General features: G+C 44.8%; 1 protein-coding gene across 1 annotated transcript; it reads right to left on the bottom strand.

Annotated features, from left to right (window-relative positions):
• Positions 1 to 1,775: 1,775 nt before the first annotated feature.
• LOC123447596 (malate dehydrogenase [NADP], chloroplastic-like) lies at positions 1,776 to 10,497 on the bottom strand. Its single transcript, XM_045124206.1, has 13 exons — positions 10,326 to 10,497; positions 9,671 to 9,757; positions 9,520 to 9,604; positions 9,144 to 9,325; positions 8,753 to 8,823; positions 8,579 to 8,669; positions 3,089 to 3,163; positions 2,898 to 2,999; positions 2,687 to 2,809; positions 2,537 to 2,605; positions 2,383 to 2,451; positions 2,213 to 2,282; positions 1,776 to 2,124 (listed from the first exon to the last, which is right to left on the bottom strand). The coding sequence occupies exons 1-13, from the start codon at positions 10,434 to 10,436 to the stop codon at positions 2,120 to 2,122; spliced, it is 1,140 nt and encodes a 379-aa protein (XP_044980141.1). The 5' UTR covers positions 10,437 to 10,497; the 3' UTR covers positions 1,776 to 2,119.
• Between the last annotated feature and the right edge of the window lie 2,263 nt (positions 10,498 to 12,760).

Here is a 12,760-nt window from a genome sequence, read left to right as displayed (position 1 = left end):
ATCAAGTGACAACACTTGCCTATGGCCAGGAAACCTTGACCATCTTTGATCAACGAGCTAGTCAACTAGAGGCTTACTAGGGACAGTGTTTTGTCTATGTATCCACACAAGTATTGTGTTTCCAATCAATACAATTATAGCATGGATAATAAACGATTATCATGAACTAAGAAATATAATAATAACTAATTTATTATTGCCTCTAGGGCATATTTCCAACAAAAACGGGACCGGTAGAAATCCAATATTTTTCGCACCCCCACACGTACCTCAAAAAAAGATAAGAGAAACATAGGCATGCTTGTTAATACTGAATTAACAAGCACAAGCCTACCTCCGTAAGTAAGGAGCTTCCCTTTCCAACTGCTGAGTTTCTTTTCAAACCGTTCCTCAATACATTTCCATTCAGCATTGGAAAGTTTACGGTGATGGATGGGAATACCTAAGTACGTAAAAGGTAAATCCCCGGCTACACACCCAAACAGCTGATTATAACTATGTTGTTGGTTTTTGGCTTCACCAAAACAAAACAACTCACTTTTATTGAAATTAATCTTCAGCCCAGATAGCTGTTCAAACAGGCAAAGGATGAGCTTAAGATTTCTGGCTTTCACTAGATCATGCTCCATAAAGAGAATAGTATCATCAACATATTGTAAGATAGAAACGCCCCCATCAACCAGGTGCGGGACTAGTCCACCTACAAGAGCCAACATATCCGCAACAATATTGAAAATAATAGGGGACATCGGATCCCCTTGTCTGAGCCCCTTAAGTGTCTGGAAAAAGTGTCCAATGTCATCATTAACCTTAATCCCGATACTCCCTCTTGTAATAAAGGAGTCTACATGCTTTCTCGAAAGCTCATTGAACCCCTTCATCCGCAGAGTTTGTTGCAAAAAGGACCATTTCACTTTGTCATAAGCCTTTTTGAAATCCACTTTGAAAATCACCCCATTAAGTTTCTTCGAGTGGATTTCATGCAAAGTCTCATGAAGAACCACTACCCCTTCAAGAATATTACGCCCAGGCATGAAAGATGTTTGTGAAGATTGCACTACTGAATGTGCCATCCTGGTTAGTCTATCCGTTCCCACCTTTGTTAAAATTTTAAAACTAACATTAAGCAAACAGATAGGGCGAAATTGCTCAATGCGTGTCGCCCCCTCCTTCTTTGGTACCAACGTTATGGTACCGAAATTCAGATGGAAGAGCTGTAGGTTACCGGCAAACAGATCATCAAACATTGCCATAAGATCCGCTTTGATGATATGCCAACATTTTTTGTAAAATTTCGCCGGAAACCCATCAGGACCAGGGGCTTTGCCACTCTTCATTTCTCCAATCGCGTCAAGCACCTCTTTCTCCATAAAAGGGGCAGATAAAGACTCATTATCGGCCTCTCCGACTAATGAAAGCCTTTTTCAGTAATGGATGAACAAACAAGCTATTGATGAAATCATTTTTTTGATGAAACACTTTATGTTGATTTCTTTTGAATGTCGGTGCATTGATTCGGGTGCAACTTCTCATGTCGCTAACACCATGAAGGGATTTATTTCAACTCAAATAATAACGTGAGGGGAAAGAAATCATAAGGTAGCAAATGGAGTTGAAATAGGTGTTGTGAAGATGGCGGATTCAGACATATTGTTGTAATACTTTGTAAGGTCCTCGAGAATAATCAATAAAATGGCCGCATGCATCTCCCTGATGCAGAGGCCGGGGGTCATCCTCCTTTTCTAAAAAAAAACAAAAAAAAAAACAAATGGAGTTGAAATAGGTGTTGAAGCTTTCAACTCAAATCATAACCCGAGAGGAAAGAAATCATAAGGTAGAAAGTGCAGTTGAGGCTGTGGGATCTCCATCTTCTTATTCTGTCCCCGAAACACTAGTGTACGACAAAAGTCTGTGTGCTTATTACAGAAGAAAATAGTTGCAACAGCCTGCAGGCAGTTGTTTCTCACAACTATCGTTCTTTCCACTGGGAATGTTGTCACCCTTCTAATAACAGAATAACATAGACCGGTGGCCATTGGCAGATTTTTAGTATGATTGATAGCAGTAGAGCTACATCTCTCCCGGAAGCATTGTATCCCCAGGAAGAGCACAAAATGCATTACCCTACATTGCAAGAACAGATGCAGCATTAGTAATTTCTGTAGCATAATTTCCCATCATTTGCCCTTCATTGCAAGCAGAGAGTAAGTACTTTTCAAGATAATTTCCTCCCCTGTAAGATGGGCAACACATCTTTTCTCGATGATCAGTTCTGCTTCACTCTGAAAGAATTATTGTAAAACTGGTTATCCAAATCATTAAATTGTGTGTCGTCTATCTATGCTCATATGATCAATGATTACTCGTACAACTCAATACTACCTTTTTTATCCGACCCCAGAGAAAATCGTCCATTGCCATATCTTGAACCAGTTCATAGTCACCATCACCCTGTATGAACAATATCAAAGTGTAAATTGTGATCTTGTGCAATATCAAGAAGAAAAGTAATGGGAATTTCAATATGAGATCTTACCTTTGATCTGCACGGCATGCTGAATATGAGGTCTTCTGCTATGCCATAAGGATTTCCGGTCGTATAGACCTATGGTTTGGCATTGCCTTTGCTTCAGTGGTACACCAAAACAAAAGAAACAATCCTAAAGACTAAAGTAGAAAACATTACCGCTGTAGAGAACCAGTCCCCTTTTGGGGAAGGAGTTATGAGGGACCTCATGGCGTCGACGATGGAAACAGCGGTTGATGCAGCTGAAGATCTGCCCCGCTTTTCGATGAGCACACCTCCGCGCTGCATAGCCATATGAATGAATACATAATATTCTCTTGGTTGTTCGAGATGATAGAAAAATTGCAGATAAATGTGGAGCAGTGTGTACCTTTTGAACAGTTATAGTGAAATCCTCTTCTAGCCACTTTGTATCTTTGATGACTTCTTTTACTGGCTTCCCATTAATTTTGGCATTCAAGAAATCAGGAACCTACTCAGGTGGAAATCATCAAATCAGTTCTCTAAAGCATCACAAAGGCATGAGTAGAGTAGCCTTGTTGTTTGTAATCATATCTTCACCTGATTTGTTGAATGGTTTCCCCAAATAGTCATATTTGATACTTTGTCATAAAGCACACCAGCTTTTAACGCTAGCTGCAAAACATTGTAATGACAAATTAGTCTTGTCATTTGTTGAAATTAAATAACATAAACACTTCATAGATAATTAAGATTCAACATCTGTAGATGTTAATCATGTTGCTCATGTAGGATTAGGAAAGAAAGCCAAACCGAGTCTTAGTAGTATTAGGATTCCTAGTCCTAGTCTATTTCCATAGTCCCTTGTGGACGTGTATAAAAGACACCCTAGGGGTGTTGATTGTAACACTAGAAAAACGAAAAGAGAAAAAGAAGACAGGAGCGACATTGCTATCACAAAAATCTCCCGATCAGTTTAACGTCCACGTTCGCAAGTTGGAGAGACGTTCCGTCAAGAGATCGATCTGATCCTAGCGCTAGTCAAAGCTCAGGTCACCGTGTGTGCGTGCATGCTAGACTACTGTTCATCAATCAAGCTGTGTGCTTGACTGCTTGTCTAGCTAGCTTGCTCATACGTATTCATGGGAGATTTGATCTAGCAAGTTCAAAAGCAAACAATTGGTATCAGAGCCTCGACGATCTACGATGACGGACAGCGACGCTGAGTCGGTCAAGTCCGGCAGCGGCGGTGCCAAGGCGAACAAGAACGGCGACAAGGTGAAGAAGGGCGTCAAGTCAGCAACCAGTGGTGGAGGAACGAGCGGCGCCAACGTCCAGGCGCATCGCAACATCCCCATCCAGTACCCGATGCTCACCGACGCCAACTACGGCGTGTGGGCGGTGAAGATGAAGATTATTCTTCGATCCCTTCGAGTGTGGGAGGCCATCACGGACGACGACGTCGACGAGGAGCGCGACGAAGGTGCCATGGCCGTCATAGCCCAGTCTGTGTCGGATTCCGTGCTGATGACATTGGCGGAGTTCGAGACGGCAAGAGAGGCGTGGAACGCACTCAAGGAGATGAGGATCGGAGAAGATCGCGTCACCAAGGCACGGGCACAAGTGTTGAAGCGCCAATTTCACAAGTTGCAGATGGAGGAAACTGAATCGGTGAATGACTACGCCATGCGTCTTACTACTTTGGTGGGAGAGATCCGCGCGCTTGGTGCAAAGCTCGATGAGACCGAGATCGTGGAGAAGTTTTTCAGTTCAGTCACTGATAAATTCACGTACATCATCGGCACACTCGAGCAGTTTTACGACATCGACGACATGACCATAACGGAGGCGATCGGACGATTGCGGACATGGGAAGAGAATGCTCGTGGCTGTCGGAAAGGCAAAGGAGGAGGTAGTGACCAACTCATGTACTCGCGCGCAGATTGGGAGGCCCCAAGTAGCAAAGGAAGGCGTGACGGTGGCGAAGGCTCAAGCAACACGAAGGGCGATGGACAAACCGGAAAAGGCAAAGGAAAAGGCAAACCACAAGGTCGTGGTAAGGCGGGCCAATCTAAAGCGCAGAAACCACGGAACTTGGACTTGTCCGAGGTCAAGTGCTATAACTGCAATAAGATGGGTCACTTTGCGAAGGATTGTCCAAAGCCTAACAAGCGGGAGATCAAGGCAAATTTGGCAAAGCAGGAAGACGAAGGTCCAGGTCTTCTGATGGCCGAAGTTTGTGATCCCGCTGAAACGGTGGTTATGAAACCAAGCCGGAAGGTGCTACTTCATGAGGAAAAAGTGACACCAAAGTTATCCGGTGATCAGAACGTGTCGTCGTATCTCGACACGGGTGCCAGTAACCACATGACGGGGTGCAAGGAGAAATTCCTCGAGCTGGAATACGATGTTGAAGGCTCGGTCAAGTTCGGTGATGGTTCAGCTGTGGAGATTTGCGGGCAAGGATCTGTCCTCTTTGAGGGTCTCACAGGCGAACATCGCATACTCACCGGAATGTACTACATCCCACGGTTGCGCAACAACATCATCTCTACTGGGAAGCTTGACGAGAATGGATGCAAGGTGAATATCGAGAGCGGAGTGATGACGATCTTCGACAACCTCCGAAACGTGCTAGCTCGTGTTAATCGCACAAGGAATAGGCTATATATCCTCAACCTTGATCAATCTCAACCGGAGTGTTGGCTCGCCAAGAGTGATGATGATTCGTGGTTATGGCATGCTAGATTTGGACACGTTAACTTCTACGCCTTGAAGAAGATGTCAAAGATGGAGATGGTATCCGGGATGCCAGTTATCGACCATGTTGATCGAGTATGCGACGGGTGCTTGGTTGGAAAACAGCACCGCAGGCCATTCCCTGCTCAGTCTACCTATCGTGCAAGTGATGCACTCGAGCTGCTCCATGGTGATCTATGTGGCCCTATCACCCCGGCAACTCACGCTGGAAAGAAGTATTTCTTCCTTGTGGTAGACGACTACTCGAGATATATGTGGGTCGTTCTCCTACGGTCTAAAGATGAGGCGTTTGAAGCATTCAAGAAGCTGAAGGCTGCAACTGAGATGGAACACAAGCTGAAGGTTCGCGCTCTACGGACAGATCGCGGCGGAGAGTTTACGTCGAATGAGTTCAACGACTACTGTGAGAAGATTGGCATAAAGAGGTTCCTCACGGCACCTTACACGCCGCAGCAGAATGGGGTCGTTGAAAGGCGCAATCGAACCGTCGTTGACATGGCAAGGAGTTTACTCAAGAGCAAGAACCTGCCGGGGACTTTTTGGGGAGAAGCTGTCTCGACGGCGGTCTATCTTCTCAACCGGGCTCCAACGAAGGCGGTGATCGGCAAGACTCCGTATGAAGCAATTTACGGACGTAAGCCGAATGTGTCTCATCTACGGACATTCGGGTGCGTGGCACATGTGAAGACGGCGGAGCCGCACCTCTCAAAGCTTGCCGATCGTAGCACCAAGATGGTGTTCATCGGATACGAGAGTAGTTCTGGCACCAAGGCATACCGTTTCTACGATCCACAAACCAAGCGTCTACGGATTTCACGCGACGTCGTGTTTGAAGAAAACCAAGCGTGGAATTGGAGCGCCGCAGCCGACGTTGCTCCAAACAGTAACATATTTGCAGTTGAATTTCCAACTGACGATGATGCAAGAGAAGATGTCCAAGTGGTTGCCAAGACACCGAACCAAGGTGGCTACAATGGTAGTGATCATCATGGTGCCGACACCGACGACGACGTGCATAGGTCGCAAGGAGATAGCGACAACAAAGCGCACGACACAGGTGGAGATCTCGACGACAACATCGACAACGAGGCGCATAGTGACGATGACAATCAAGATGATGGTCACGGTCATGACGACTACGCCGACGACGCGGATGTCAATGACACACCAGGGTCTCAGCCGTCTTCCTCAAGTGCATCAACATCGAAACAATTTGTGTCACCTCCTTCGCAAGCTACAACGGACTCCTCAGGGCCTCGTCGCTACAAGATGCTCAAGAAAGTCTACAAGTACACAAAGCCAGTTACGCTCGAGTACTCCGGACTATGTCTGTTCGGAGTTGAGGAGCCGACGAACTTCGTAGAGGCGAGCAAAAGTCCTAGCTGGACGCACGCCATGGATGAGGAGATGAAGGCGATTGAGAGCAATGGCACGTGGACTTTGGTAACCCGACCTCCAAACCAAAAGACGATAGGTTTGAAGTGGGTTTATAAGTTAAAGAAGAACACAGAGGGTGCCATTGTGAAGTACAAGGCAAGACTCGTTGCAAAGGGCTACGTACAACGTCAAGGAGTTGACTATGATGAGGTGTTTGCACCGGTTGCTCGACTCGAGACGGTGAGAGTGCTCCTAGCTTTGGCAGCACAAGAGGATTGGAAGGTTCATCATATGGATGTTAAATCCTCTTTCCTCAATGGCGATCTCACAGAAGAAGTGTACGTGGAACAACCCCTCGGCTACGAGAAGAAAGGCAAAGAAGGGAAAGTTTACAAGCTCAAGAAGGCACTTTACGGGTTGAAGCAAGCGCCAAGAGCTTGGAACTCAAAGTTAGACCGAAGTCTGGCCTCGCTCGGGTTCAAGAGATGTCCCCTCGAGCACGCAGTCTATACAAAGAACTCCAAAGGCTCAAACCTGCTAGTTGGAGTTTATGTCGACGATCTGATTATCACCGGAGATAGCGTACAAGAAATTGAACGTTTCAAGGCGCAAATGAAGAACAAGTTTAGCATGAGTGATCTGGGATTACTCAGCTATTACTTGGGCACCGAAGTGAAGCAAAGCTCCGGAGAGATTTCCCTATATCAATCGGCTTACGCGGTCAAGTTATTCGATAAGTGTGGCATGTCAGATTGCTACGCGACACAAGTTCCAATGGACCAACGTCACAAGTTGAGCAAGCGTAGCTCAAATTCGCCGGTGGACACCACAATGTATCGAAGCGTTGTGGGCAGCCTAAGATATTTGGTGCATACCCGACCTGACTTGGCTTATTTAGTCGGGATCTTGAGTCGTTTCATGGAGAATCCGACAACCAAGCACATGAGCGCAGTCAATCAAATCTTGCGCTATGTGAAAGGCACCATTAATCTTGGTTGCACATACAGAAAGGGAAAGGAAGGATTGATCCTTCGTGGATATTCAGATAGTGACATGGCAGGTGATGTTGATGACCGAAAGAGCACAACGGGCATGGTTTTCTACCTTGGCCCGAATCCGATTAGCTGGAATTCTCAGAAGCAAAAGGTGGTGGCACTGTCTTCATGCGAGGCAGAATACATAGCGGCAAGCACGACGGCTTGTCAAGCAGTGTGGCTGAGAAGACTCCTAGCTATTCTTGCAAAGCGGGTGGTGCAGAAGGTGTCACTGAAGATCGATAACCAAGCTGCAATCTCGTTGTGCAAAAATCCGGTTCATCACGAAAGGAGCAAGCACATAGATACCCGGTTCCACCATATCCGGGAGTGCATTGAAGAAGGGTTGATCGAGGTTCAACATGTGAACACGAAAGACCAACTTGCCGATATTTTCACCAAGTCCCTCGGTCGACAGAAGTTCATCGAGATGAGGAGGAAAGTCGGAGTGCAAGAAGTGAAGTCAAGCAACAAGATTAAGGAGGTGAATGTAGATGTTAATCATGTTGCTCATGTAGGATTAGAAAAGAAAGCCAAACCGAGTCCTAGTAGTATTAGGAATCCTAGTCCTAGTCTATTTCCATAGTCCCTTATGGACGTGTATAAAAGACACCCTAGGGGTGTTGATTGTAACACCAGAAAAACAAAAAGAGAAAAAGAAGACAGGAGCGACACGCCCCTGTTGCTATCACAAAAATCTCCCGATCAGTTTAACGTCCACGTTCGCAAGTTGGAGAGACGTTCCGTCAAGAGATCGATCTGATCCTAGCGCTAGTCAAAGCTCAGGTCTGTGTGCGTGCATGCTAGACTACTGTTCATCAATCAAGCTGTGTGCTTGACTGCTTGTCTAGCTAGCTTGCTCATACGTATTCCTGGGAGATTTGATCTAGCAAGTTCAAAAGCCAACAACATCATGTACCTGAAACTTGGCTCGATTTTCATCCAACCTTGTCAATGCATGAAAGTTTTTTGCTGGTAGGTTAGGAGCATTTTTCATGCAGATCAACGCACTACAAGAAGCATATACCCCGTGTCAGACATGGTAAGAGCATAAATCAATAACACACTTAGCAACCACAAAACCTGTCCTTACTTAGTATTACAGGGATTCCCAACAACTATGATTTTCACATTCCGAGATGCCACAGCGTTAAGTGCTTTCCCCTGAGACAATTCAAAATTTCAGCGAATAAAAACACAACTATTCTATGAGCATTTTTGTATTCATATATCTGTTAAAATCAGATTTCTGTTAAAGTGTTTGAGCAGGTTTCATGCTAGCTAACGAATCCCATAGTTTTTGCCCCTAGAATACGCAAGAGGATGGCACACATTCTGTATCTAAGGAATCACATAGTTCATTTTCAAAGTTTGAGGTATACTTCCCAGCAAAGAAATTAATCTGTCTCTTTCACATAAAGGGTTCTTACGATTTCATGACAGTATACTTGCCTGACAGCGAGGAAAAGAAAGCAAAAGGAAACCTGTTCAGCAAAGATTTGACCATTGATATCTAGTATGGCAGCTCGCTCCATTCCAGGTCCTCTGGGTTTGGCCCCAATTAGAAGGGCCCAGTCTGCATCTTGGAAGATCACATAAGGATCTATGCCGATGCTGACTTCCCTTAGCAGTGGATACAATGAATCCTCGAGTTCCATAGCTAAACCTGGAGTTGTAATTATAAGAAAGCACAAGGAAGAAGGGATATATTTCTCTGCCTCGGTAATTCATTTATACCTGGGACTGGGAGTACAACAATATTGGAATTTTGAATGTATTTTAAAATGTGTACTATCTAGCAAATTAAGATGTATCGGTGTTGCTTCTGAAATTTGAAGTACAATAAGTTAGTGAAGCTACCTTCTAGTGCTTGTAATGAATTTTCCGATCCCAATAACTTAAGCGCTATTGGTTGGTCCTGTCCAAAAACCTCACCGGAGGCAAGCTACAGAAATTTAGACCAATAAATGATAAATACTACCGTATGTTTTTATTACTCGGCGCTACTTACTTTGAATAGCAGATGATTCGATATCATTCCGGCTGCACCTGACACAGAAACGTTCGCCAACTTCTTCCAGGACTTGGTATTTTCATCCTGTGTTGGTTTGTCAGGAGGAGCACAGATTAATACAAGCAGCTTAAGCACATCCATCTATCAATATCCACTGATCAACCGAGCCATATTGTCCACTTATCAACTACCAATGTCGACAGAGTAATACCTCTTGTCCCTTTTTGACATACATACATGCCAATTTATCATATTCTTTGATGATTTTTATGAGCAATGCAATTCAGGGCACCCGTTAAATTTGCAGATTTAAAATAAAACGGATTGGGGACTTTAAAGGTGTAAAACCAAGCTATCAGGTCGGATTAAGGTCTGTAGGGCAATTTCTTCTTCCAGAGTTCCCCAAAATATTGAAATGAATTCAGGTGTGAAAGACGCAGAAAATATATCATATCATTTTATTCTAAACCCTGTCCCCCAACCTAGGTATACATGGTTCATTTTGGTGCGTGTATAATTTGTTTTGGCAAATTGGTTTTTGTTCGAAATCAGCATTGCAACACGGTAGTGGAGAGTGGAGAGTCGTTAACAGAATGTTAAAAGGAAAAACAAAAAATAGCAACGTCGTCTTTGTGTGGAGCAGAAGCATTACCAAGATTGGCGGTGTAGCTCCATTGACGCCGCGGCAAGCATGTCCGCAACCTGTGCGAGCATGAGAATCATCACGGATCAAGGGCACGTCTTTCATCTGCAGTGTTAACATCGTGGAAAAGCTTCCAATCCCCGGACAAGGGAAAGACCGCCCAATTGTTGTCTTTGTTGATGCGGATCAACTTGTGTGTTCGTCCAACGTTGCCCGTGCCATTTATTTCATGTTGCTTTCCGGGTGCAGCATGAAAGGGCCTGCCCGTGTCATTTATTTGTTTTTTTAAACGATTTCTTATTCCTTTCTGGGCGCAGCATGAAAGTGCCCAGCCCTGTAACACAGGTTATGCATGCATGCATCCATGCATATCAAAACCATATTCTTTAACACAGCCCTGTAACACAGGTTCGCACTTGTGTTGAGAACGCGGCCCCAGACATTTTATTCTTAAAAAAGCTCCATATTCTTTTCATTTTTTTGAGGAAAAAAACACACATCAACTTCATTAGACATCAAATTTTTAAACATCATCCATGGATAAGAAGTGGGAGAGAAAGTGATTAGTTGTAGTGCTAAATAAGTACTTACTTTTTAGATATTTTTGCGGGTAACTTACTTTCTAGATTACACATGCTTAGTTGTCATGCTAAAATAAAATAGTATTTACTTGCGGGATAACATGTACTTTGTTGCCATGCTAAAAAAAATGCTTAATGTTCCGAAAGTACTCATGTGATCCCGAGCTCGAGTGATCCCGGATGAACAATAAAAATTCAAAAAAATAGTAAAAAAGTTCAAAAAAAATTCATTTTTTTACAAAAAACTTTGATGTTTTCTATACATGCATGTGAATTTTCATGATGAAATGACATTTGTGAAGTTGCGGGCAAAGAAAAACAAAAATGATGTTCCAAAGTGCTGTAAAAACGCTCTCTGGAACATAGCCCACACCTCCACAAATGTCATTTCATCATGAATATTTGCATGCATGTAGAAAAAACAACAATTATTCTGACTTTTTTTAAATTGTTTACTGTTTTTTTGGATTTTACTGTTCATACAGGATCACTGGAGCTCGGGATCACATACTCCATGTCCCTAGTGTTCATCTTACAAGTGCTTAGTAGCCATCCTCGCACATGGCAGCCACCGCCCGGATCTACTCGTCCCTGTCCCTTCTCCGCCACATCGCCATTCCTCCCACATTGCCGGCACGCGTGCCGGCGCCATGTATCAGTCCTCCGTCTTGTGTTGTTTGAGCCTCTACATTGCTTGCAGCCAGGAGATGCTGCCGCCCTATGGGCTGCCTCCTCGCCTGGGAATTTTTTTGCATCATCACCTTTGTTGCAAGAGATTGCACAAAAAAAATCTGCATAGACTGTGTTACAAAAAAAAATCTATGGCAAGACTTGATTTGCAAAAAAGAATCTGCAACAAGACCCATGTTGTAAAAACAAAATCTGCGACAAGACCTTTGTTGCAAAAAAAAACCCACAACAAGACCTCTTTTGCAATGGTGGAGACGTCAGTCGATTGCTTGATTTGCCGGCTCGCGACCTGGCCGATCTTGTAGAAATATCAGTCGGTGGACGCTTTTTTTTTTTTAAGATACTGAAGCTTTTACTTCCTGAACGCTGTCTTCGAAGCTAGCCAATATATGGACGTGGGTATTCTTTTTTTCTTTCAGGGGAAAGAACCGGAATCAATAGTTAACGAGTACACCTTTGTGACATCCTTGACTTTTGCTATAGTAAATATTGTAATTAAGCTACAGTGATCACCCGCAACTGATGCCACATCATCGAGAATTACCGTCGTTGACCCGCATTGAATTTCTATCTGGATTCAGAAATTGAAAACAAAAGATAATAATAATTATAAATTCATATTAACTATTAAAGAAAGAAAGTATTAAAAATAATAATGATAAAAGAAAGTAAAAGAAATAATAGAAAAGAGGAAAAGCAAAATAAAACAAAACAAAACAAAACAAAACAAAACAAAAAACAAAAAAAGAGAAAAGCAAAACAACCCCCCACCCCTGGCCGAGCTGGGCCAAGAGGCCCAACTGGCCAGCCCACCCCGCGCCCCCCCCCTCAAACCCTAGGCGAGCGAGCCCCTCCCTGCCTCGCTCCCTCCCTCCCCTTAGCCGCCGCCAGCCCCCCTCCCGCTCGCCTCCCACCCCGCCGCCAACTCCCCTCGTGGGGCCCCCACCCCACATCCACCTCCTCCCACCGACGAGCCTCCCCTCCTCGTCCCCATCTCAGCCAACCCCTCCCCACCAGCCCTCCTCTCCACCTCGCCCGACTCCCCTTCCGCCGGCGGCCCCCCTGCCCCTCCTCCACTCGGCTCCTCTCACCTCGAGCCGAGAGGAACCCCCCGTCGGCCGAGGCCCCCAAGGAGCCCCGCCGGCCGAGCCCCTCCCCGTCGGCGGCTCCATC

Source organism: Hordeum vulgare, chromosome 4H (assembly GCF_904849725.1).
Source record: "Hordeum vulgare subsp. vulgare chromosome 4H, MorexV3_pseudomolecules_assembly, whole genome shotgun sequence".
In the NCBI taxonomy this organism is placed as follows: domain Eukaryota; kingdom Viridiplantae; phylum Streptophyta; class Magnoliopsida; order Poales; family Poaceae; genus Hordeum; species Hordeum vulgare.
The sequence above is the reverse complement of the archived record's forward strand: the minus strand, read 5'-3'. Positions and strand labels throughout refer to the sequence as shown.